The sequence below is a fragment of the Notechis scutatus genome, chromosome 4 (genome assembly GCF_049901735.1).
Source record: "Notechis scutatus isolate UNSWTSFEM ecotype Mainland chromosome 4, rNotScu1.2, whole genome shotgun sequence".
NCBI lineage: Eukaryota > Metazoa > Chordata > Lepidosauria > Squamata > Elapidae > Notechis > Notechis scutatus.
In genome coordinates this window covers 50,958,207-50,986,114 of record NC_142012.1, presented here as the reverse complement: position 1 = coordinate 50,986,114, position 27,908 = coordinate 50,958,207, and the positions used below count along the sequence as shown (strand labels likewise).

At 43.3% G+C, this 27,908-nt stretch overlaps 1 protein-coding gene across 2 annotated transcripts in view; it reads left to right on the top strand.

Moving 5' to 3' along the window:
* Nucleotides 1–27,908, top strand: part of PPARGC1A (PPARG coactivator 1 alpha) — a 133,590-nt gene that overhangs the window by 5,579 nt on the left and 100,103 nt on the right. For both annotated transcript variants that reach the window (XM_087963413.1, XM_087963412.1), the window contains exon 2: nucleotides 4,426–4,605. In XM_087963413.1, coding sequence (XP_087819539.1) covers nucleotides 4,426–4,605 — 180 coding nt within the window. The remainder of the gene's footprint in view (nucleotides 1–4,425; nucleotides 4,606–27,908) is intronic.

Genomic DNA, 27,908 nt, shown 5'->3' with positions numbered 1-27,908 from the left:
GGAGAAGAAGGAGGAAGGAAGAGAAGGAAGAAAGGAAAAGAAAAGAGGAGGAAGATGTGGAGAAAGAAGAAGAAATGGAGGAAGAGGAAGAGGAAAAGAAGATAAAGAGGAGGAAGAGGAGAAAAAGAAGGAAGGAAGAGGAAAAGAAGAAAAGAAGAGGAAGAGGGGGAGGAAGAAGAAGAAAAGGAAGAGGAAGAAGAGAAAAAGAAGAGGAAGAAGAAGAAGAAAGAGGAGGAGGAGGAGGAGGAGGAGGAAGGAGAGGGAAGGGAGATGGTAAACAACCTGGCAAGCTGTTTTGCATCCCCCCCCCTTAAGCTTTTGACTTCCACAATGCCAACCTGGAGAAGAGCTCAAAGACTTTTAAATGACAGATTTTCCTTTGAGCAGCTATTTTATTTGTGCACGAAGAGAACGATATTTTTTCTATGAGCCCACCAAGTCTATGTAACATCGATAAATCCCTTTTTTTATTTTTGGTCCCTTCGAACAAGATCTATCAAGAAGTACATTGATACCTCAAGTAACCCCAGAGTGATTAACCACTTACACCCTGGAAGGATCAGAATAAAAGAGCTATTATACCCAAGCCTTCCTCTTCTACTCTGTGATCTGTTTACCTGCTTTGTATGGGATACTCTGGCCAAGGAATGTTGGCTTCAAAATTGCAGTTCCTTAATAATCGGTTAGGGATGCGGTGGCTCAGGGACTAAAATGCGGAGCTCGTCGATCAGAAAGGTCGGTGGTTTAGCGGTTCGAATCCCCAGCGCCGCATCATGGAGTGAGCACCGTTACTTGTCCCAGCTTGTGCCGCCCTAGCAGTTCAAAACCACGTAAAAAATGCAAGTAGAAAAATAGGGACCCTTTGGTGGGAAGGGAACAGCGTTCCCTGCACCTTTGGTATTTAGTCATGCTGGCCACATGACCACAGAGACGTCATGTATGTCTCGTCTAATGCACGGACACGGTGGCTCAGTGGCTAAAACGCGGAACTCGTCGAACAGAAAGGTCAGTGGTTCAGCAGTTCAAATCCCCAGTGCTGCATCATGGAGTGAGCTCCCATTCCTTGTCCCAGCTTCTGCCGCCCTAGCAGTTCAAAACCACGTAAAAAATGCAAGTAGAAAAATAGGGAGCCCTTTGAGGGGAAGGTAACGGCATTCCATGCGCCTTTGGTCCTGCCGGCCACATGACCATGGAGATGTCTTTGGACAACGCTGGCTCTTTTTTGGCTTTGCAATGGAGAGGAGCAGTGCCCCCTAGAGCCGGAAATGACGAGCACGGATGTGCAAGGAAGGGAACCTTTTCCCTTTTACCTTTAATAATCGGTTTGGTGTTGAATTCATTTCTCGGTTCAAACATTGCAATTGCAGTGAGATATGCAGCTACTCCAAATCTACCCCGCTCCCTCCAAGATTGTACAGGTAGTCTTTGACTTTCAACAGTTCATTTAGGGTCCATTCAAAGTTACAACGTTATTGAACAAAGGGGACTTATGGACATTTCTCACACTTAACAACCATTTGCAGCATCCCCACATCAAAATTTGGATGCTCAGCATCCATGATGGTTTGCCATGACCCGGGGGGTTGGGCTGGGGGTGGGGTCAGGTGATCCCCCTTCTTTAACCTTCTGACAAGCAAAGTCAGTGGGGAAACTGGATTCACTTAACAACGGTGATAGTAACTGAACAATGGCAGTGATTCATTTAATGACGTGTCAAGAAAGGGCTGTAAAATAGAGCAAAATTCACTGAACCAATGTTTCACTTAGCAGCTGGAATTTTGGGCTCATTTGTTCAGGTCCACCTGTATTTTAAATGTTAGTAGAAAGTTTACTCCTCCTCCAACTTCAGAAAGAAACCTCTGCTTAGGTCAGAGGTCTCCAAGCTTGGCAACGTAAGACTTGTGGACTTCAACTCCCAGAATTCCCCAGCCAGCCATGCTGGCTGGGGAATTCTGGGAATTGAAGTCCACACATCTCAAAGTTGTCAAGTGTGGAGATCCCTGGCTTAGATCATAGGCTGGTACATGCATGAGTTGGGAGAGCTAAGTCAACCTTAGTTGACTTCACACAAGAGCACGGAGGAAGACTAGGACATGAGAAAAAAAATATATCTTTGCCATCTGAGGCCCCTGAAATCTGATCGTGATCCTAACCCAACCATTTGCATTTTATCTGCTATTCCCCTCCCCTCAAATAACCACAGAATAAAGCTTCCAGTCTTCTTCGTTGCTCTTCTCTGCACTCTTCCCAGAGTCTCAACCTTTTTTTTAATCATGGCGACCAAAACGGGACGCAAATATTCCAGGTGTGATCTTACTTTGGAATACATACCTTGTTTCCCCGAAAATATGACCTACCCTGAAAGTAAGTCCTAGGTTGATTTTTACATGTGTGCCCAACCCCCAAAATAAACCCTAATTAAGATCCCGCCCACTCCAGAGTGCACAGGTAAAAATTAAGCTAGGGTAGGGATGGGAGGGGAGGTGGAGCTGCCCTACTACTTACCTTCGGACAGTTGTAGCCAGGCCTCACACACCCCGATACCTGCCTGGCCGGTCCATTTCTTCTGCAGCCAGCAAGGCTGGCAAGGCTTTCCTGAAGGACACTGGAGCTGAGAACAAAGCTCTGGATTGATCCAGAGCTGTTATCGGCTGCAGAGGCCTTCAGGGAAGCCTTGCCGGCCACAGAAGAAGAAGTTCCTAAAGGCCTCTGACAGTGAAAAGGAGGCTGGCGGCTCACGCACAAGTGAGGTTAGTCAGTGGATGATATCCCCCGAAAATAAGACCTGGTGCCTTTTTTGGTGGCAAAAAAGTATATCAGACAGGGTCTTATTTTCAGGGAAACACAGTACACAAATGCTATACGTGCCACAAATTCTAATGCATTGTGTAAATCTCATGGTCATGGTTGTTGCAATTCATATCTACCTGTGGTTTCTACCCGGCCCAAAGAAGGCAGGTGCAGACGAGGAGAATATTAAATGCAGAAGTGCCTGGAGGTGGTGGGAGAAGAATTGGATTCTTGCCCCTTCAAATCTTGGAATTGGTTCTTAGTCCTTGATGCCAACCAGTTCGTCATCTGGGTCTGGTTCCCTATTGGTAAAAGACTAATAGAATTGATCGGTCTCCTCTAGCTATTTTTAATATGAGGAAGTAATTCTATCCTTAAGAGGGGAGCAAGCTATATTTAAAAAAAATAATCCCCAATTAATGATCCCAGTAAGTTTGGCTGGAAACCAGCTGTCCATCAGCAGGCGTCTAGTGGCCGTATAAGTACAGCTGATCTAGATTGGGAGGATTCCATAAATGGAAAGTGACGCTTATAGATATTGGGTCATTATTTGGCAGGTGCTCTGCTTTCTCGTGCCATGAACATATTTCAGCACCTGTTTATTGTAAGCAAAGTGTGGCTTAGCTGCGGAAGCTTGCTCTTATGTGTGTTGGGTGTAATAATTTTGGATGTGATTGGCAGAAGAAGGGAAAAGGTGGGAGCCGGGGTTGCCCTGGTGACATTTTAGATGCTGCTTCCTTTCGTGCATGAGCCAGTTATGACTCGAGATGGACAGCTGCTGTTGAAAAGACATTGTGCTCTCCTCCTAGTATCTGGTTTGGAGAAAGAAGGGGGAGAGGGTGGAAGATGGCATAACATTCTATCTAGTTCTCTCGTTCAAAGACTGTGGTTGGTTGGTTGGTTGGATGGTTGGTTGAATGATTGATTGGATGGATGGATGGATGGATGGATGGATGGATGGATGGATGGTTGGTTGGTTGGATGGATGGATGGATAGATGGATGATTGATTGGATGGATGGATAGATGGATGGATGGATGGTTGGTTGGTTGGTTGGATGGATGGATGGATAGATGGATGGTTGGTTGGATGGTTGGATGATTGGATGGTTGGTTGGATGGTTCATTGGTTGGTTAGATAGTTGATTGGTTGGTTGGATGGTGGGTGGATGGATGGATGGAAGCAACCAAAAAATAAGGGTTATTAAGTGAGACATTCATTAAATCAGTTTTGCCCCATTTCATGACACTCCTTGCCACAGTTGTTAAGTGAATCACTGCGGTTGATAAGTTGGTAACCTGGTCATTAAGTGAACCCTCATGGGCTTGGCTTGTTAGAGGGTCACAAAAGGGCATCACGTGACCCCGGGACACTCCGTCATAAATACGAGTCATTCGCTAAGTGTCCAATTTTGTATATTGCAGCAGTTGTACGTGTGAAAAACATTCCTCGGTCCCTTTTTTTCAATGCCGTTGTAACGTGGCACAGTCACTAAGTGAACTTGAGGACTTATCTGTACAGCCAACTCTGCTTGATTTATCAGGTGAGGGAAGGGAATTAGCTGAGAGGTAGCTATCCTTCTGTCACCCTTCTCAGCTTTCTCTTCTTTCTCTTCTTCTCTCTGCTTCTCCGCAGTGTGCTGCTTTAGTCGGGGAAGACCAACCTCTCTGCCCAGATCTCCCAGAACTCGATCTCTCCGAATTAGACGTGAATGACCTGGATGACAACGGGTTCCTGGGTGGGCTGAAGTGGTACAATGACCAATCCGAAATCATCTCCCATCAGTATCCTACTGAGACATCCAACATATTTGAGGTAAGAAAAACAACCGACGCTTGTCTGAGTGAAGTTTAGTGTTCTTGGTGATGGGTTGGTCGTCTCTCAGCTTTGATCTTTGATCTGAGATTTTTTCCAAGGCTCAGAGTTATTGGATTCTGTTTCTCGGGAATTGTGGTTTTGGACTCTGCAGATATGAAATTATGGGACAGAAGCAGGGGTGGGATTTAGCCGGTACAGACTGGTTTGGGCGAACTGGTTGTTTCGCGAAGCATGCACTCAACAAGCCAGTTGTTACACCAGTTGGTGTAACCATTGGACAGAAGGAGAAATTCACCCAAAGCAAGCCTGCTTTAGTGGCAATAAACTCACCAACATCTTATTGGGTCAACTTGGGTTAGGTGCTACCCAGAAACTTTACAGAGGGTGGCGATTTAAACGCCTTTCTCAGAAATAAATAAATATGGATCTAGTTTGGAGGGTAGAACCAGCGGGGTGGGAAAATGTGACATGGACAATAGAATTTTGTAGATCTGGGTGCATTTAACCAGGCAGAATCTAGTCCTCAACATATGACCAGATTCCGAGTAGCCAATTTCTGTCATTAAGGGAGACATTTGTTAAGTGGGTTTTCCTCCCCTTTTACAACCTTTCTGGCCACAGCTGTTAAGTTAATCACTGCAGTGGATAAGTTAGTAACCCAGTTGCTAAATGAATCTGTTTTCCCCCATTGACTTTGCTGGTGTTGTGGCCCGCCAGCGGCCAGCGGAGCTGGCGGCAGACTCGGACAGTGACGAGGTTGGGGAGGAATAATGGGCCAATCCTGGAGTCTGCGGAAGACGAGGGCTCTGTGTTGGAGGCAAAGATGGAGCCACTGTCTGGCTGTTATCAGCTGTCTTTAGAGTCGGAGATCAGTGGGGTAGAAGAACAGCTGGAGCCTGTTCCCAGTGTGTGCATGCGCAGAACTGCCAGGAGAAGGGAACAGCTAAGGAACAAAGGTTGACTCAGGAGTAAAGGTTCAGGTGGATGGTGAACAGCCCCTCCCATAGGGAATAAAGCGGAGCAAAAGGAGAGGGGGATTTGCAGGAGACAATTAGTTCAGTTCATGAGGGTGAAGATCTGTTCCTGACTTCTTGCCAAGTAATTGCTGCTACAGCGTGGTGTTTAGAGGCTATTGGCCTGGAAACTTTTCAAGCCTGATAAAGGTCTATAGTTGTGGAATCTCTTGAAAGACTGTTAGCCGGGACATTGCTGGAGAGGAATTCCCTTTGACCTAAATAAAAGGAGTTTTATCGGGATGAGGAGTTGGCTTCATGATCTCGGGAATAACAGCTAGTCAAAAGGTTGCAAAAGGGGGATCACGTGACCTTGGGATGTGGCAACGGTCGTAAATGTGAGTCATGTATGAATTTTGATCATGTGACCGGGGGCTTGGCTTGTCATAAAGGGGATCACATGACCTCCCAGGATACCATCATAAATACAAACCGGATGAGCGTGGCAGATGCTCCCACAGCCGTAAGTGTGAACAAACGGTCCTAAGCTACTCTATTCAGTGCTATTGTATCTTCGAACAAACTGTTGTAAGTCTCTATACGTTTTGCAGCTCTCCCCTATAGCAAATGCTAAGATGTGGGGAAATCAAATTTTTTTGGGGGGAAAGGTAGACAGAAGGAAATTAAACGGTGAGTGGGATGAAACTACGTTTGCTTCCTCTGATGGCCCAGCTCCGGAGAGTCATAATTGGTTCATAGTTGGTTTTATCAGGGTTTATTGTGGCCCCGGGAAAGCTAACCATGATCAGCTCTGAAGAGAAACCATGGCAGTCTGGAAATGCCAGTGGCTTTAGCACCTAATTCATCATCCGTTGACTCTTTTTTATATATATAATATTTTTTAAAATTTATTTTTAATATAATCATTCCCTCTTCAGTTGAACAGTGTGTTGTCTGGGTACAAATACCTTTGTTAAACCATAATCAGAATTACCCTTCATTAAATTAATATTGATTCTGCAATCTTTACCATAAATAATATTTCACCCATTAATTCTACACTATTAGCATAATAATATTCAACATATTTACTTATCTCTTTTCATGCATCTTTGTTTCTGTTTCTAACTCCCATTTTTATTATTTATTTCCCCCCAATAATTTTTATTGTTCTTTTTCAACTTTTACACATTTTAACCTTAATATTAACAGTGCTGTGCCATCATTATTATATAAAGTAATCTCATGTAAATATCTACATTTACATACATTCATATACATTTAACTATAATTTTCTAATCTCTGTTATCTTTATTTTTATTGTTCGACCATTTATACCAATTATCCCAAATTTCATAATAACCTGACTCTTCTTTATCTTTTAATTTTAACATCAATGTATCCATTTCAGCACAATCTAGAATTTTTTGAATTACTAATTCCTCTGAGGCTGTGTTGTTTTGTTTCCATTTTTATTATTTAACCATTGGTAAAACAGTTCTCATGCCATATAGTATTCAGTTCGCTCTTTCTCCTTCATTGCTATTATTAATCTATTCATTTCTGCACATTCTCGTATTTATTGATTTATTGATTGATTTGATTTGATTTGTCAATCGCTTACAAGATAATAGGTTTAAGTATAAACATGAGTAAGAATGCAGGAAATAGGTACGAATAAATGGGGACAATAGGACAGGGATGGGAGGCACGATGGTGCACTTATGCACGCCCCTTAATTTTTCCCTAATCACGTTCTCATCCATAGGTATCTCTTCCCTCTTCCAATTTTGTTCCATCCGTTTTGACTTTTGAAAGTTCTGCGTCCAATTGCGAGCGTTTATTTGGCAGTGATTAGTAATACGATTGATCTTTGATCGTCCCAATCAATCTCGATTCGAATTGAATAGGTGGAAATCTCTTTTGGATGTGCACGAAAATTGGAAGGAAAATTGACTTGTGGTCTATACCTTTTCTATACTATTGGCCCAGGACATTTTTTATTCCACGTTTTCAACTGAAAAAAAAATTCCCCTCGGGCTGCTTCCTGAAGATCAATAAAAGCAAGACAGATCTTCTATCTGTCTCTCTTTTTTTCCTTCAGGCTAGGAGATCTACTGTGGCCAGAGGGAGAGCAACCTTTAATTTGTTGTGGATAGAAATACTAGTTGTAGCCGCTTAAAAGGCTTTAACAAGAATCCTGGAGGTCTGAGTTATTTTTACTGGGGCCCTTAAGGTTCCTTATCAGTCTGATTTACAGGGTGTTTTGCCACGGGGATTGCTGGGTTGTGTGGTTGGGTCACCCATCAGCCAGATGGAGGTTGCTAGGACAAACCTGAAATTCCTCCCATTCTCCCAGATTACATTTAACATCGCTGGCTGTTAATGTTTATGAAGCTGCCTGGAGGAGGTTGGAAGGAAGGGTAGTAACGGTTGAAGGGAGAAATGTTACACTGAGCAATTCTTGTTTGCATTTTTCTTTCCTTTGAGCTCCTGGGCTGCGGGCTGCTCCAATACTCTCTGTCTCTTTCAAACAAACATCTGTTTGCATGTCAGGACAACCAGACATAAAAATTGTTTCCACCCCCCCAACCCCATGCCATCACTCTGCTGAACACTTGATTCCCACAGCATTCTCCCCTCTTCTCATCTTTCTTAGTATCGTCTCCTGTTGGTGCCTTGTGATTTATCAATCGTTGTTTGTAACTTATGATTAGTGATTGTAACTATGATGATGAAGAACTAGGACCTGTCACTTTGTCGTTTATATGCACACTGAGAGCTTATGTGCCAGAGACAAATTCCTTGTGTGTCCCATCACATTTGGCCAATAAATAATTCTATCCTATCCTATCCTATCCTATCCTATCCTACCCTATCCTAGTTCATTCTATTCTATTCTATTCTATTCTATTCTATTCTATTCTATTCTATTCTATTCTATTCTATTCTATTCTATTATTTCCTTCCATTCCATTAATTCTACATTCTATCCATTCCATTCCATTCTTCATTATTCTGTTCTGTTCTGTTCTACTCCACCCCACTCCACTCCATTCCATTCCATTCTCCAAATTCTACACTGTATTCCATTCCATTCCATTCCATTCTTCATTCTATTCTGTGCTGTTCTGTTCCATTTTATTGTACTCTACTCTATTCTACTCCTATTCTACTCTCCTTCATTCTATTCCATTCCATTCTCCAAACTCTACATTGTATTCCATTCCCTTCCATTCCATTCTTTATTATTCTACTCTGTTCCGTTCTGTTGTACTCCGCTCCACTCCACTCCATTCTGTTCCATTCCATTCTTCATTATTCTGTTCTGTTCTGTTCTGTTCTATTCTTATGTGAGAAAGTGTGAAAAACAGTTATAAGTCACTTTTTTAAGAGTGGTTGAAACTTTGAATGAGTATATGGGTTGAAACTAAATGGGTCATATGGGTCATGAAGGGCCAGCTTTGGTGATTCCTCATTGGTTTCATCATTGGTTCAATTCCAGTTGCAGGTGAATTCCTTGATGTTTCTCATCATGCTTGGAACAGCTGGGGATAAGATGTTTGGGTATCCTTCCTTGGTTTTTTTCTGCAGTGCTTCGTAATAGCTGGCATGGTTTTAATAGCCACCTGTAGCTTCCTCAAAGTTCATATTTGATGGAAAGGTGGGGTATTTTAAACAAGTCATGTGAAGAAGTAATGGAATGTAACAAATCACATTGATCAATCTGTTGTCAAGAAGTGTTATATGGGATTTATTAACGCGTGAAGTGTTAATGCCACTTGGCAAGGCCTTGGCAAGACCACACTTTGAATACTGCATTCTACTCTATTTCTCTTCTCTTCTATTACTCTTCTCTTCTATTTCTCTTCTTTTCTCTCCTATTCTATTCTATTTCTCTTCTTTCCCCTCCTCTCCTACTCTACTCTATTTAAAATAAATATTTAAAAATTCACACTTCATTCTGTCCCTCCTTTTGCATCCTTTCATTAATGATTTTATTTCACCATTTCTTTAATATTAGAGTAACTCTTGGCCCCCAGTGACTTGGCTGCAGCAAGTTGGCTGTGGTGAGTTGGCCTTGGCGAATTGTCATAGACCCAGATTGCTCTGTGTGTGTGTGTGTGTGTGTGTGTGTGTTGAGAGAATTTGGTATTTGTCTGCAGGAAGAATGCAGACTATGAAACTGCCACCTGATCTTTCAAGGAGCAATTTGTCATCGCTGGGATGTAACTTCTTCTCCTGGACCTTAAATACTTGCACTGTAACCCCCGAAACCTACTCATTAACTGACATAGAGGTTATAGCTGGAAGCGAAGCTGGAGGAGGAAGCTGTATTATGGAAAAGCCAATTTTAGATCTATCCTTATTAGCTAAATAGACTGGATAATCACTTTGACTCCATTTTCACATGCTGATAAACCCAACCGGTTGAGTTGCTTTTTGCTTTTTGTTGTTGTTGTTGTTGTTTTGCAAGCTCGAGATGCTGATTGAATTTTCTCCTTGCTTTTCTCGTGAGAGGTTCATAGAAGGTGTTGTGAGGTGGCTTTCTGATCAGGAAGAGACTTTTTGTTTTAAAAACGAAAGGAAGAAAAAGAAGGAAGGAAGGAAGGAAGGGAGGGAGGGAGGGAGGAGGGAGGGAGAGAGAGAGAGAGAGAGAGAGAGAAAGAGAGAAAGAAAGAAGAAAGAAAGAAAGAAAGAAAGAAAGAAAGAAAGAAAGAAAGAAAGAAAGAAAGAAAGAAAGAAAGAAAGAAAGAAAGAAAGAAAGAAAGAAAGAAAGAAAGAAATATTATTCGGCTTCAATTCAACTTCTCCAAGCATGCATTATATTCAAAAGTAAAAAGAAAAAACCAGAGAGGTAAAAAATCAGCCACAGCCTACTAGAGTTTTTGACGTACGATCACAATCAAGCCCAACATTTATGCGGTTCACGAGAATGTTGCTTGGCGAGTTTTGCCCCATTTTAAGGCTTTTCCTGCCACCGTTCTTAGACGAATCCCTGCAGTTGTTAAATTAGTAACACGGTTGGTTAAGTGAATTCCCATCCGCAGCACTATCCAACCTGTTCCACTACTGGTAGGTGATTGTGCGTGTATGCGCGTGCACCTAATGTGTGCGCAGCTTTCCCCACACCAGCTGAGGCCTGCAGCGCCAATCAGCTGAGAGGATAAAGAAGAGAAACGTGCAGGGCCGATCCTGACCTTTTCTCTTCGTTTTCCTCTCGGCTGATTGTTGGAGGATTTTTTTTTACTACTGGCAACTTTTGCTACCAGTTCGGCTAAAGCAGGCCGAACCGGTAGCCTACCACCACTGACCCCCATGGACTTTGCTTGCCAGACGGTCGCAAGAGGGGATTGATTACGTGACCGTGGGATGCTCCAACTGTCATAAGTACATGCCAGTTGCCAAGCATTTGAATTTTGATCACGTGAACCATTTAGGGAGGCTGCAAACGGTAGTAAGTGTGAAAAATGGCCATAAGCCCCCCCTTTTTTCCCAGTGCTGTTTTAAGTTTTAATGGTCACTGTGTCAAAGTGTGCATGGCTTTACTATGTGAGACAAGCCAGGAGCAATAACAGCAAACAGAGGTTTGTAATAAATAGTGGTTTTATCTGCAAAAGAATATATACTGTACATACACATAGACAGAAGTCAAACAATCAGCAAATTATAGCATGGAAGAAAATGGAGGGAGGGAGGGAGAGGGAGAGGGAGAGGGAGGGAGGGAGAGGGAGGGAGGGAGAGAGAGGGACAGAGATTTGCCCTAATAGGGTCTCTTATTATTATACAGGCTCTTAAAGTGATAACAGCCAAAAACCTTGCTGACTCATTCCAATCTTTACATCAGTGCATTAGCTGGTCAGCTCCTAAATCACTGTACCTGTACTGCCCAGTAGTTCAAAGGTAATTCTCCCTTAGGATGTCCATTCTCCTTCCTTGGGATTACTCCTTCTTTCCAAACAGTTGCAAAACTAGTGCTTCCTTCTCTTCCCAGCCCTTTTAAGCAAGTGGTATCCACCCAGTAACATACTACCTGATTGAGAATACACCTCAAATCTCCACCTTGTAGAAGACGTTGTGTAATTCTATTGTAACTCCAAGATTAACTGGTGTGAGCTTTAATTTAGGATGAGGCTGCGGAAGCGGAGGGGAAGGGAGTGGAAGGGAGGGGAATCCAGGTTGACTGTATAGAAGCAGATTGCAATGTGGATCAAGATTGCAGCTACTTCTCTCAATTGTGTTAAAAACCCGTTGAAATGGTCTGATCTCTTTTGGTGGGTATGCCATCAATCACAATTGTGATTGTGCAATTGCGCTCTTCAGGTTTTTTTTAATGATTTTTTCCTATTGTTTTCTTATGATTTATCAATTGCTGTTTGTAACTTATGATTAATGATTGTAACTATGATTTATGACCTATCGCCTATTACTTGCTGTTTATATGTACACTGTGATCTTCTGACCCAGAGGCAAATTCTATTCTGTTCTGTTCTGTTCTGTTCTATTATTCTACTCTACTCTACTCTACTCTACTCTACTCTACTCTACTCTACTCTACTCTACTCATTCTTCATTCCACTATTATATTATTCTATTCTATTCCATATCCATTCTACTCCATTCTACTCTACTCTATTCATTCTTCATTCCACTGTTATTCTGTTCAGTTCTATTCTACTCTATACTCTACTCTATTCTACTCTACACATTCTTCATTCCACTATTATATTATTCTATTGTATTCCATTCCATTCCATTCTACTCTACTCTATTCATTCTTCATTCCACTATTATTCTGTTCAGTTCTATTCTATTCTTTTCTACTTTACTTTACTCTATTCATTCTTTATTCCACTATTGTTCTGTTCTGTTCTGTCCTGTCCTATCCTATCCTATCCTATCCTATCCTATCCTATCCTATCCTATCCTATTCCAGCCAAGCCCAGCCCAGCCCAGCCCAGCCCAGCCCATTTTATTCCATCCTATCCTATCCTATCCTATCCTATCCTATCCTATCCTATCAGTCTTTTTAAAATTGCTCATTAATTTGGGCATGTGGTCTTAATCTATCTTTGGATGATAACTTTAGATTAGTCAATTGCCATACATTTTTAAAATTCCAAAATTCTGAGGTAAGTGCTTGCCACAACTTCCTTGAATCTTGCAGGTGGGCACAGAAATATTTGAAGAGTTAACTGCCTGCAAATGAGATAAAACAACCTTTATTGCTTCTTTGTGTTTGGGAAGAGTTGGCAGGTGAAAGAAAAATATATTCCATAAGCTGCAATCTCATCCATATGGTGAAAGGAACGCTAAAGTTCATTGTATGAATAAACATCGATTTTTTTAAAAAAAAAAAACATCAATGCATACAATGCATGCCAAATATATGAACTCTAATCAGATGATTGCACCAAATTAAATAATACAATAACTAATTGCGTCCTTGCCATGTACTAATCTGTTCTTATTTCTATTACTAAAGACCCTAATGCAGAAAATATGCCACCTGTAATGCCAACGACCACGTGCTGAAAATTTGTTCATTATGCAGGTCGGTTCTACCTCAGATGAAATTTGGGTAGCAGGAAAGGAACAAAGCACATTCTGGCAAATTATAGGAGGCAACTGAGCTGAGCCAGAATAAAAGAATAACAAGAGTTGGAAGGTCTTCTAGTCCAACCCCTGCTTAGGCAGGAAACCCTACACCACTTCAGACAAATAGTTGTCCAATCTCTTCTTTAAAACCTCCAGTGATGGAACATTCCCACTGATCAATTGTTCTCACTGTCAGGAAATTTCTCCTTAGTTGCTTCTCTCCTTGATGAGTTTCCATCTGTTGCTTCTTGTCCTGCATTCAGGTGCTTTGGAGAATAGCTTGACTCCCTCTTCTTTGGGGCAGCCCCCGAGATATTGGAAGACTGCTATCCTGTCTCCCCTGGTCCTTCTTTTCATTAAACTAGACATATCCATTTCCTGCAACTGTTCTTCATATGTTTTAGCCTGTTAATACAGCCTAGAACTGTGTTGGCTTTCTTGACAGCTGCCACACACTCCTGGCTCATATTTTAGTGACTGTCCACTAGGACTACAAGATCCTGCTCACAGTTACTACTGTAGAGCCAGGAATCACCTATCCTATACCTGTGCATATGGTTTTTCTTGCCTAAATGCAGAACCTTACTTTCTTCGCCATTGCATTTCATTTTGTTAGATAGCGCCCAATGTTCAAGTCTGTCAAGATCCTTCTGTATCTTAAGCCTATCTTCTGGAGTGTTGGCCATTCCTGCCAGCTTGGTGTCATCTGCAAATTTGAGTTCTGCATCTATCCCCTCTTCCAAATCACTGATGATGATGATATTGAAGAGTATTGGGCCTAAGACAGAGCCTTGGGATCTCCCACAGCCAACATGTTTTTTGAACTATGCTTTAGAGCAGGGGTCTCCAACCTTAGCAACTTTAAGACTTGTGGACGTCAACTCCCAGAATTCCTCAGCCAGCTTTGCTGGCTGAGGAATCCTGGGAGTTGACGTCCACAAGTCTTAAAGTTGCTAAGGTTGGAGACCCCTGCTTTAGAGCAGGGATGGGCAATTAATTTTCCCAAGGGAACCTGGGTCTGTTGTGGAGTTGGGAAGATCCGTAGGCACTCATGCACCCATGTACGTAAATTGGGAAAAAAGAAAAATAGCAGTGACCTTCAAAACCTATTCAGCGGTATGAATTTGGTACATGGCATACATGTTATTTATATTTGATTTCTAATTTCTGATTGACCCTCACGTGGGCTGCATGGTGATAGCCAAAAGGCCAGAGGTGATCCAGAGGCCACCAAATGTTCTTGGAAGTAGCAGGTGCTTTGCCTCTTATTTGAACTTATCTCCTCCCAATTCATGCAGGAACTCTAACTGTGGACTAGATCAAGGTTTGTGGCCTCTCTGCATCTGTGACCAGACAGGACTGAGGAGTTGTTGTCGTTTTTAAAAATGGGTTTGTTGTGGCCTGTCGTCCTCTGGCCCCTCCTGCAGCTGAATCGGAAGAGGAGGAGGAGGTGGCGGTGGTGTAGGAGTCAGGATCAGCTTCAAGGCAATCTGGGAGCTCAGAGTGGGAAGAGGGAATGGAGCTGGGAGAGAGAGAGAGGGAGAGAGGGGGAGGGAGGGAGGCATGGAGCCTGGCTGCCCGTCAGCCCTCAGATAGAGAGTCAACAGCCCCAGATCTGGAGGTGGCTGATGAGGAAGTGGAGGAACATCTGGGAACAGTGCCTGATGTGTGGATGCACAAAAGGCAGAGGAGAGGAGAATAGTGGAAATCTATGGGCCGGTCCTTGGGACGGAAGAACCATCACTGCTAGCAAATTCCCACCCTAGCTCTGGAGATAAAAGGCAGGGGGTGGAGACGAATAGGTGTGACAGACAACTATTCATCTCCCTGCTGGACGGACTTGTTAGCCTGCAGTAAGAGAGAAACTTTTTGCCAGGGTTGCTGGCACTCCTAATAAAGGAATCATTGTGTTAACTTCAGGGGGTTTGTTGTGTTTGGGGAGCTGGGTCAGAACAGGGTTATTTCCCTGTATAAGTGCATAAAGTGACAGAAAGCATTGTCTTCTTATAAACCCCAATACTTTGCTGGTTATTGATTTGAAGGAAAAGAAGGGGGGAGAGGAAATAACCACTCGGTACGATGAATCTTCCCTTATCAAAATGAAAATGAGATTGCAATCTGGGAAGGACTCAAGGCCAGAAACCCAATGCTCTCCCCTACCCATCCACCCAATTAAAAGAAGCCAAAACTCTGCAAAAATTTACACTCTTTTGCAAAAACCCAAGGGCCCCAGTAAAGGCTGGGCTGCTCCACCAGTTTCGAAACCACTTTTGTAATCCCCATTCGATGCATAATGGACTCGCCTTTCTCAGTTATTAAGTTCAGAGTCTAAAATTGGGCAACGGAACTAGCCTTGCGTCGGGCCAGTCCTCGCCTTTACGACCACTGTCAAAACCAAAATTTCTGCCGGTGTAAGTGAGACTGCGGTGAAGCGAACTTGGCTCTCTTTTGACGAGCTTTCATGCCACTGTCACTAAGTGAATCCCTGCAGTCGTTCAGTTAGTAACGAGGGTTATTGTGTGAATCGGGCTTCCCCACCCCCTTGACTTCGTCTGTCAGAAGGTCACAAAAGGGGTATTGCATGACCCGGGGAAGGGGAATGACCCCACGACCATCGTAAATATGGATCTGAATGTTGATCTCATGATCGCAGGGATGCGACAACAGTCATAAGCGTGAGAAACGATCATGTGTCCCTTTTTTTCAGTCACGTTCATTTTGAGCCATCACTAAATGAACTGTTATAAGGTGAGGACTACCTGTATTGAGGAGGGACGTGGTGGCTCGGTGGCTAAGACGCTGAGCTTGCCGATCAGAAAGGTCGGCAGTTCGACGGTTCGAAGGTGAAAGAATAATTTTGAGAAGATTTTATTTATTTATTTGATTTATTTGATTTGCCAATTGTTTACAAGATAATAAGTATAAGTGTATACATAGTTGTGAATACATGAAATGGGTACATATAAGAAAAATAAAAGAAGAATAAGCGAAACAATAGGACAGGGACGGTAGGCACGTTGGTGCTTATGCACGCCCCTACAGACCTCTTAGGAAAGGGTGAGGTCAATAGTAGACAGTCTAAGGTTAAAGTTTTTGGGGTTTGGGGAAGAAACTACAGAGTCGGGTAGAGTATTCCAGACATTGACCACTCTATTGCTGAAGTCGTATTTCCTGCAATCAAGTTTGGTGCGGTTAACTTTGAGTTTGTATCTATTGTGTGCTCTTGTGTTGTTATGGTTGAAGCTGAAGTATTTATATTGGAGAGCACAGTAAAGCTGGTTTTGGGTTATTCTTAAGCAAGAGTTACCCATTTCTTTTCTCTCTTTTTTTAATATATTTTTTATTGTTTACATATAAATATATTGAATACAGTGTAATTTGCCCTGGCATTCCAATTGCCATAAAACAGAAGTAAAAACAAAATAATATATATGTACATTTATACAGTATATATCAATTTTCGTACAAAAACTTCTGACCATCATATAATATGTCAACTCCTCTTATCATTCTAATACTTACTTTCCTCTCTCAATAATACAGGGAGCGTCCCTTTCCAAGTCCCCTTCCCCTGATTCTTTCGCCTTCCAACTTCTACCTTGTGTTTCTAACCATTGATAAAACATGTTCCATGTTTAATAGTATTCTGTATCCCCTTTATCTTTTATTTTTAGTGTTAGTCTGTCCATTAAGTTACCCATTTCTACATGCTCCCTCCTTGCCTCTGATGTCCCATTTTTTTTCTTTTTAAATAAAAGAGTTTGCTTTAATTCCACGACAAAGCTGGATATATTTATATTTTTCTGTCCATGGAAACAAGAAGCCAAATGAGCTAGCCCTCATCTGCAGACAGAAAGGAGTGCCCACATATGGGTTTGTTATTTCAGTGAAAACCAGGTTTAGGATGAGGGTAAGTTACACAAAACAGAGGACATAACAGCCATTATTGTTGTTCTTCAACTGGGTTGGGTTACAGGGATGTTTCTAGACACCTTAAAGGTTCTTTTTCAAAAAGCAACTGGACTTGGTTTTCCCTTGAAGATATTTCGTTTCCGATCCAAGAAGCTTCTTCGGTTCTGAAGAAGCCTCTTGGATGAGAAGCAAAACATCTTCAAGGCTTCTTCAGAACCCAAGAAGCTTCTGTCATGCCCCTGTTAGAATCTGACTCCGAGGGAGAGATGGAACAGCTGACAGGGAGTGGGAGTGTGGCTCTGGTGGTTGTGGAGTAAACTGGGGAAGGGCACAGGCTGGCTGGGCATTCAGAGGAAGACCCAGGCCCACCCCCTCTTCATCCTAGGGCACACAGGGAGGAGCAGATAAGGGAGAAATGTGAGTGGCGTGGTCTACGGGGGAGGAAAGGGCCCTGATCCCCTTCATGGACTGCAGCTGGGTGGACTGGTTAAAAGGACAAACTGCTCATGGAAAACGTGCTGGAAGCAAAGCGTGCATTCTTGTCAGAGCTTATCTGTGTTTTGGCTTCCTCCCAACTGTGGTTGCTGCGTTATCTGGTAGAAGTCTGCAATTAATCATCCTTGGCTACTGTAGTAATTCCTTCAGTGTGGTGTGTTGGGTTTTTTATTTCAAATTAACTTTACTTTCTTTAAGATTTTGATATCCAGCCAAGGATAATTGGACATTGGGGCCAAGTTAGAGGCATTAAAGGGACTTTCTTCTATTTTTGTGACCTGGTTATTTTTGTGTCACCCCCCGGGTGATCACAGCTTCTTGGATGAGAAGTGAAACATCTTCAAGCTTTCTTCAGAACCCAAGAAGCTTCTTGTACGAGAAGCAAAACATTTTCAAGGAAAAACAAAGTCCAGTTGCCTTTTGGGAAAGCAACTTTGGGACAACTGTGAGCTGGATGATTGAGAATCTCTATAAACATCTGGATTCTAGAATTTCTTGATAAGTTGACTTTTCCTATTTCTGCACAAGCAGCTGAGTTGGCAGCTGGTGGCATCTGGCAGGCTTGGAGTTCAGTAGCTGAAAGAATCCAGTGTGGTGAGAACATAAATGGGACACTCCTAGGAATTTCCCAGACCTCCAGCTAGATGGAGAAATTATAAAACATCCCAGATGAAAACAATGTACGTTGTTGCCAAATGGAGGAACATATAAGGGTTTGTCATTTGGGAAGGAATGGTGATGTGGGCCTTTCTTTCTAACATGTAGCCATGATGAGTCTTTGTGTGACCAAGTTGATCAGCTAATAATACTCCAATTTATCTGCATTGAAATATTGGACAGAAATTTTGGTTAGCATAACTCCCTAGGAGCTGAGCTTTAACTTGATGGCCCAAAGATGCTTTTTCCAAAAGGTGACTGAACTTTTTTGGTCTTACGTTTGAAATCATTTTGCTTCTCATCCAAGAAACGACTTCATTCCTAACTGAGTAGTGGGTGAATGTCCCCACCAGTCAGTTAGAATGGAAGAAAACCAAGCAAAGATATTTTAGCGTAACAGAGAATAACAGACTAACAGAGTTGGAAGGAACCTTGGAGGTCTTTTAGTCCGGGGTCACCAACTTTTTGGACCTCAGGGACCACCAAACTCATCATTTTAAATCCCACAGGCCAGAGACCCTGGGAAAATCCCCCCCAAAAAAGTCTGCAGGAAAATTCCTCACCCCATTTTCCTACTGATCGATCGTTCTTTATTTGGGATCGCAGGGTACCATCTCCAGCTCCATTCTCAAGGGGAGAGAGAGAGAGACTTTTGGCTTGATGCAAGGAAAGCAGCAGAAGCAGCAGAAGTCTTTCTTTCTCTCCCCCAAACTCTGCCAGAAATGAGTCTTTGCCAGCGGAGCCTCTTGGAGCAGGAGGCCCTGCAGGGTCCCAAAGACTCATTTCTGGCGGAGTTTGGGAGAGAGAAAGAAAGACTTTGGCTGCTTTCCTTGCGTGCAGCCAAAAGCAGCAGAAAAAAGAAGCAGAAAGAAGCAGCCCGGTGGCCAGGCCAGGCGCCCTTTCCCCCTCCCCTCACTACCTCGTGTTGTTCGCAATGCAAGTGATGAAAGCCTTGTGTTCCTGCAGGCCATGTGGGCAGCACAGCCTTGTGTTCCCACGCAGCCTGGATTAATTGCTTTGGGGGGGGGGGCATTTCTCTGCGGATCACCAAAGTTTTCTCACAGACCACCAGTGGTCCCCAGCCCAGTGGTTGGTGACCACTGTTCTAGTCCAATCCCATTCAGGCAGGAAACCTTACTACATAGCCTAACATATTAAATTTTTTCCACAAATTAAGGAAACGGAGATCAAGGAACGGGAGTGATATTCTCTCTAGGCTGAGTTAAGTTTTTTCCAACATCTTTTTTTTCCAGTCGGTTTGTATAGCAATTCATTAAATGCATACTTGCATTAAATTAGCATGGATGTGTGAGGGGAACCTTTACCTTTTTAAGTTGCTACTGCAAAGTTAGTCATTCAACAATTGCAGCCCGGTGGATTAATGAATGACCAGATCTTGCATAAAAACAAAACCAAAAAGAAAAATGACTTTTCAACAACCCCCAGTGTTTTCTTTCAACGACCGTGTGACCGGGGTTAATGAGTTCCTCGAATTTGCTCTAGCAGCTCGCTCAACTGGCCTCAGCCAGTACTCACAGACGGTGTGGGTGTGTATTAATGCCATGGCTTCATTTCTGCCCCAAAACCTGTCACCTCAAGGCAAGCCGTTAAGGGCAAGATAAGCATCTCGGCAAGACCGGTCCCCAGAATTGGGGGTGTGTGGGGGGAGATGTGAGTAGCCAGATCCCCTCCGCCGACCTGATTTATCTCGGCCATCTCTTCAGCCCAGGGAGGTTTGCGTTCCTCATTCGCTTGCAGCGTGTAACTGGAGTTCTGGATTTGGACGGAAAGCCTCCAAGCACTTTTGCATGAACCCGGCCGTGCTTCATGAATGCTAAATTGCACCACGAAGGAGAAAACCCTCGTTATGCCGCATTTTTTTTTTTTTATTCTCGCCCCAGACACCTAAATCAGGGAACAGTAAGTAGCATTTTCAAGAGATTAGGGAGGCAGGTTGGGTAGGTTCCAACTGCCATAATGGGATCCGAATTTTAAGGCCCCCCCTCTCCTTTTTTTCCTTTTTTACGATCGCCGATAGATAGTCCCTTCCTTCCCCACTGCAGTCTTCTTCTCAGGGAATTACAGCTTTTGCTAAAAAAAAAAAAAGAGAGAGAGAGAGAGAGAGAGATTAAAATGCTATTATGCAAATGGTTGCAGTAGGTTTATTATGTTTACAAATTAACGTCTGTGGCTCAACACACGAATTATCCGATTAGTCTATCTACATTATGAAAGATGTAATAATAAACTAACTGTGGATCAACAAGAGAGACGCTTTGGATTGTTTTAATAGGAGTTGACAGCGATTTAGGAAGTCCTCGACTTACAACAGATGGTTTAGTGGCCAAGGTTACCATGGCACTGAGGGGGAAAAAGGGACTTGTGGCCATTTTTCACACTTATGACTGGTGCAACACCCCCATGGTGTTGCAACGGTCATGATCAAAATTCAGATGCTTGTTGGCAACTGACTCATACTTATGACAGTTGCAGTGTCCCAGTGGGGGGGGTCGCATTCTCCCCTTTTGCGATCTTCTGACGAAGCAACAGGGAAACCCGATTTGTTTAACGACCGGATTGCTAATTGAACAACTGCAGGGATTCCCTTAGCCACTGTGGAAATGGAGGTCATAAAATGGGGCAAACTTGACAAATTTCTCATTTAGCCACAGGAATTTTGCCCTCCCCCAGCCCCCCACCAAAGACAGCCATTTCTCCTGAGCTCCAAATCTAAAACGTTGCCGATCCTGAGAGTGAGATAAACCCCACACAACCCCACACTTTTAGCTACAACTCCAGGGTGAGGCCTTGCACCTGGGAGCCCTAAAGTTTACTAAATAAAGAGGCTGTTGTTTCCAACAACATTGTTTAAGAAAAAAATAAACTCTCTTTGGCTGTTGCATCGTAAACTTTAGCTTGTCTCTCAAGCTTGTCTTTCCCTGTATGATCCTTCTCCAGGGATTCGCCCGCATTTTGGATTTCACATTTGGAAATCCATCAATCAGAATGGAGCTGGAAGGGACCTTGGAGGTCTTCTAGTCCAGCCCCCTGCTCAAGCAGGAGATCCTATACAATTTGAAACAACTGGCTGTCCAGTCTCTTCTTAAAAACCTCCAGTGATGGAGCACCCACAACATCTGGAGGCAAGTTATTCCCTTGATTAATTGTTCTCCCTGTTAGGAAATTCCTCCTCCATATGTTGAGTATGGATCTCAGAATATAGAAGATAATATAACAGAGTTGGAAGGGACCTTGGAGGTCTTCTAGTCCAACCCCTGCTCAAGCAGGAGAGCCAAATAGCATTTCAGACAGTCATTTCTTAAACACCTCCAGTGATGGAGCACCCACAACTTTTGAATGCTACTTCTGTTCCACTGGTTGATTGTCCTCACTGTTAGGAAGTTCCTCCTTAGTTCCAGGTTGCTTCTCTCCTTTGATTTATTTCCATCACTTCTTTCTTGTCTTGCCTTTTGGTTTGTCCTCCTCTTCTTTGGGGCAGGCCCTCAAATATTGGAACACTGCTATCCTGTCACCCCATATCCTGCTTTTCATTAAACCAGATATATACCTAATTCATGAAACATATAATAATGGAGTTAGAAGGGACCTTGGAGGTCTTCTAGTCCACCCCTATGCTGAAGCAATAGAGACCCTAGAACATTTCAGACAAGTGACTGTCCAGTCTCTTCTTTACAATACTTCTTGTTCCTTGACAAGCTTTTGCAAGGTGTGTTCTGTTGGTCTGGCAAAATATTACTCCAGATATTCCAATGTTAGTCCGGATTTTTCCCCCCCGTTTTTTTTCTTGTTGAAAGCAAGCCCACATAAACTCTCAGCCCAAAAGGACTCCAGGTGCAACCTTGCTAAGTTTCTCCAGGGATGGTGTGCGAGCAACCTTTTGTCCAAGTCATAAAATGCCCAGCGTAATCCTATTGGGCAGTTCCTCCGCAGTTTTCTTGATCTACCCCTGGAGCGGTCAAGATTAAAGCTGATGTCTGGAGGGTGGAAATTGGCACTCGGGGGACAACGTAGCAGAGGTCGGCTGTGAAAATGAAAGATATCTGGGGCAGAGGGAGAAGAAGCAGGCAGGCCGGTAATGTGATAGTGTTGAGGGATCGTTCCGTAGCTTTCATCAGGGTTGAAAGTCCAAGCTGAGGAACATCATCACTTTTGGATCCCAGGAAAGGAATGCCTTGAACAGCAAGTTCAGGCATCTAGGCATAATGCAGGAAGTGGCTGTAAGAAGCGCCAATAATCTTCTGGGGTTGAGGGATCATTCCATAGCTTTCCTCAGGGTTCTGAGGAACATCATCAGATCTGGATCCCAGAATTACAGTTGCCTTGAATGGCAAGTTCAGGCATCCAGGCACAGTGCTGGAAGGGGCTGAAGAAGTAGGTAGGCCAGTAATCTGATAGTGTTGAGGGATCATTCTGTAGGTTTCATCAGGGTTGAAAGTCCAAGCTGAGGAACATCTTCACTTCTGGATCCCAGGATTACAAATGCCTTGAACGGCAAGTTCAGGCATCAGGCACAATGCAGGAAGTGGCTGTAAGAATACAGAATGGGATTCTGGGGTTGAGGGATCATTCCGTAGTTTTCCTCAGGGTACTGAGGAACATTATGAGATCTGGATCCCAGAATTACAATCGCCTTGCCTTGAATGGCAAGTTCCGGCATCCAGACATAGTGCTAAAAGTGGCTGCAAGAAGTAGGCAGGGGTGGGATTCAAAAATCCCAACAACTGGTTCACTGCTTGGTTGCTGGGTAGACATGGCCATGGTGGGCATGACCTACCAGAACTTCCGGGAGGGCCACTTTTCACCTTCCCCAGGGTCCAGAGGTCCTCTGGAAGGCAGAAACAGACCTGTTCCCGGACTTCCAGAAATTCCGGAAGGCCCATTTTTCATCGTCCCAGAGCCTCCGCACGGACCCTGCACTTACCTGCATCCAGAACGGGCCATGTGGAGACTCCGGGAGGGGAGGGAGAGGAGGGGCGGGAAGGGCCAGCCGATCGGTTCAACTACTAGTTCAGCGAACCGCATGTAAATGTAACAACCGGTTCTCCCAAACCGTTCCAAACCGGCTGAATCCCATCCCTGGGTTGAGGGATCATTCTGTAGCTTTCATCCAGGTTGAAAGCCCAAGCTGAGGAACATCAGCAGTTCTGGATCCCAGGGTTACAACTGACGGTGGTTGTGTTGCGGTCTCTGGTCAAAGAGCTGACATTTGGAAGACAAACGTTCATCCAGGATCAGGCAGCTAAGCTCCCCTAAATGATGAACATCCTATCTTGGCTTGTGTGTGGAAACAACTGTCACGAGGACGCTGTGTTCTTACAAGTCAGAATTGCAAATACAAATTGGAGTCAGCTGTCGTGCCAGCAAAAAAACAACAACCCAAACAACCAACCAAACCCCTCCAGTGTATTAGCCTTCCTTCTCATAGGTCACCACAAATCCACTTCTTTCACAGTTGTGTGTCGCACATCTGCTTAAGTCAAATGTAACCTTGGAAGCCTCTCTCTCTCTCTCTCTCTCTCTCTCTCTCTCTCTCTCACACACACACACACACGCAAACAAGCCAGCTATAAATGGCTCCTGGAGTTATTTTGAAGAAGTGTGTCCTGTTTCATATTTATAATGGCAAGGCTTCATAATATTCACAGTGAATATATAACACAGATCAGTTCAACAACCATGAAATTGTATGTTGTCAGGTTGTCATATAAATAGAGCCATATTCTCTGTTACAGTAAGATTGGACGGAATGTTTTCATTGCTTCGAAATCATACGAAAGGGGAAAAAAAGAGTCAGAATCTTCCTTTTTGGATTTAACAGCAAATGCTACGTTATAATTATCATCGTCATTGTCTTTATTATTTTATAGGTAATCTTGGAGGATATGTTTTTTTGCCCCCTTCAGCAATGAGCAGGGGAGGAAATATTTATTTCAATAAATGCTAATCGGGCAAGCTATTTTTTGAACTCCGTAATGGTTTCCTCTCCATTTTTTTTTTTAAAAAACACTTTCTATTTTTGTGTTTCACATTGGCACTAATTGCTGCTAAATGCTGCAATTCAACCTGGGCAGGTGGCCTCCATACTGACAGCATCATTAGAAAATGATAGAAAATATAGCGGCCAAGTCTAATACAAGACACGATGTATATCTGCATACTGTGGATGATGTTAGTGTTCCCTCCCACTCCCTCTCTTCCTCTCTCTCTCTCCCTTTCATTTTCTCTCCCTCTCCCTCTCTCCCTCTCCTTCTCTCTCCTTCTCTCTCCCCCTTTCTCTCCCTCTCTCCCTCTCTCTCCCTCTTCCTCTCCCTCCCTCTCCCCCCTCTCTCCTTCTCCCCCTCTCCCTCTTCCTCTCTCCCTCTCTTTCTGGGAGTTGAAGTCCACAAGTCTTAAAGTTGCCAGGTTTGGAGTTCTAGATCACAGTGGGCTCTTAGCTTCGCAGTTTTCCCAACTTTATGCTTCTGGGTTTTTTAAAACAGTGGCCTCTAACCTTTTGGGCATCAGGGACCGGTTCCGTGGATCAGAGTGGTTTCACGTGCTGCCTGCATCCGACAGATGGGGCTTCGCTTGTTTGCATGGCTAGGTTTCTGGCATGCCATGCCTCGATCCACGGACTTTGAATTGGGGACCCCCATTTTTAAAGACTGGGGGGGGGGGGTATTTCTGCATTGCAGCCAAGAAAGAGTATGTCATCGTTCCAAGTAACAACCTCCCAATTCAAGGATTCTGAAACAGCCATCTTCTCAAAGATCCATTTTATTAGAGACGTCATATTGGCACATCCGAGGAAAACCCGAATCTGAGATTTCTGGGTTTTCCTTAGCCCAGAGAGCATCCAAAATCCAACCCCTGCACCCAATAGTTCCTTACAATGGTCCAATCATTACTTCGTTCCAACTGGAGACTGTCCCCAGTCACTCCCCTCCAGGTGCAGGGTAACCTGTCCTTGACTCTCTGAGAAAGGAATGTTGTTGTGGCTAATTTTCCACGGCTCCTTGAAGTCCACGCTCCCAAATTCCCAGGCATGGAATGTGGAAGCCTGGAAACCTCAAAGAAAAATAGCTTCCAAGCTGACAGAGTATTTGCTTCAGGGGTGGGATTCTTCTGGTTCGGACCAGTTCGGGAGAACCCCTGGCTGCGATGATCGGCTGGCTCCCAAATGGTTCGATCCAGACGATCACATGGCCCTTGCACTGTACTCACCTTCTCTGCTCAGCTGATTTGCACCTCAGCTGTGTTACTTCCCTGAAGTAACATTGAAGGTAAGTAATTGCAATAGCTGTACAATGTGCACAGCATGCGTGCAACGCTGTGCTACTAAAAATGGGAAAAGCTGCCACTGCAAGCTTTGTTAGGTGTGATTACGCCAGACCTGGTGTAAAGTTTATAGTAAATACTCCCCGGGCCTTCCCAGAGAATGTTTTTTTGACAGACCTCGTAACTGAAAGCAGTTTGTTCTTTCACAAGGTGTCTCTTGGGAGCACAGGAAATCCTTGACTTAACAACCACAATTGAGCCCAAATATGTTACGTCGCTGAGTGAGACATTTGAGAGATAGCATGGCTTCCATTTTATGACTTCTCTTGTCACCTTTTTTAAGCGAATCACGAAAGTTGTTCAATGAGTAACCGTTGTAAAGTGAATCAGGCTTGATTTGCCCCTCCCCCGGGATGCTGCAAACCATCATAAATGTGAGTCAGTTGTCAAGCATCCAAATATAAAACCAGGCGTCCGTGGCAATGCTGCAATGGCCATAACTCTGAAAAATGGACAGGATTTTTCATCTGCATTGAAACGGTCACTGAATGAACTGTGGTTAAGTCATCCTCAACCTGTTTTAATTTGAGCCCACAAGGTAAATGTGACAACTCTTGTAAAACTAGATCCGAGTATCAATTATTGCAGTGGCATGAAAGCCTAAATAAACAAAAAACTAAATATGAAAACACTCACAAGGGCTTATAGAGAGGCATGGTTGTCTACAAACCACAGCTGGATAACTTCACTGCATCTGCCTTCGGGTTAAAATTCCCTGTCCAACTAGTTTTATCGGGCTTGTAAACATGGATCAAGAGACATCCAACCTCATCGTACAATATTTTTCCAATGTTCTGCAGAGGCTAAGTTAGCTGGTAGGGCTGCAATCTGTATTTGTATTTGGGTGTTGCAATTCCAGGAATGATCCCTGTGAAACGCAAGCTATCATTATGAAAGCTTTCCAGTTTGTGCCAGAAATAAAATAAAATTATATATGTATGTGTGTATATATACTGTATACATATATATGCTTGCACTGGCACGAAGCCGAAAGCACCAGCCTGAGGATGGCGAGTGGGACCTCACCGAAACATCGCTAAGATATTCTTAATCTTACATGGGAAAAGACCCGAACACACCTTCCCCCCCCCTCTATATATATATGTATATATGTATATATGTTTATATGTATATATGTATATATATTTATATATTTATATATTTATATATTTATATATTTATATATTTATATATTTATATTTAAGTTTTCGCGGGTACTTACATGTATGGTATTCAGCTTTGTTCGGGTATTTTCCCATGTCATTGTAGTTGTGCTTTTAAAGTTGTAGCAACGTTTGGCAGAATCTCATCTGCCATCATCAGGCTTCTGTTCATTCAGACAAACACAATACAGAAGCCTGATGATGGCAGATGAGATTCTGCCGAAACGTTGCTACAACTTTAAAAGCACAACTACAATGACATGGGAAAATACCCAAACAAAGCTGAATACTATACACACACACACACACACACATACACACACACACACAGAGTATATAATGTATGTATGTATCTATGTATGTATGCATCTATGTGTGTGTGTGTGCATAAAATTTGAAAATACTTAACTTTGAAATGGTCGACGTGTATTTTAGAACGAAGGTGCAGTAAAGCAAATGTATTCGTAAAATATCCTCCCCGATTCCCATTGAGGTATCTTGGATGCACCCAGGCCCACGAGTAATAATTGTAGCTGAAATAGGCACCTGACGATAACGACTGGTGCTGAGTAGATACTTTTTTCCCACTACTGTGTAAGGTCTGCCTTTGAAAATTCAGAAGTACCTGTGATTGCAGTAAATGCACTTGTGGCTTGCCTGGTTATTAATGCATGCCTTTGTGATCACTCACCTGGAAAAAAGACATAGCTGCTTTAATAGTTGAGACAATTGATAAAAGACAAGACTCTCCCCAAAGTGCTTTTTTTCAGGAGGCAAATGTCTTTTGAAGACATTTAGCTTCTCAACCGAAAAGCTTCTTCAGCTCCAAGTGGATGGTGGGGAATGGAAGGATTTATACTCCTTGCAGGCAGTTTGCATTCCTTTTTAGAGGGTCGTTGAGACCACTTGGAGGTTTAATCTGTGTCCTCAGGGTCACCTGAGTAGTGCAAATGGATGTAGAGCTTTCTTGGAACTGCTGAGAGGACATCCATTTGCACCACTCAGGTGATGCTGAGGACACAGATAAAGTTCCAGGTGGCCTCAATGGCTCTCTAAAAGGATGCAAATGACCAGCTGTCTGCAAGGAGTATAAATCCTTCTACTCCCCACCATCCAGTCAGAACTGAAGAAGCTTCTTGGATGAGAAGCAAAATGTCTTCAAAAGGAAAACAAACAAGAAAGT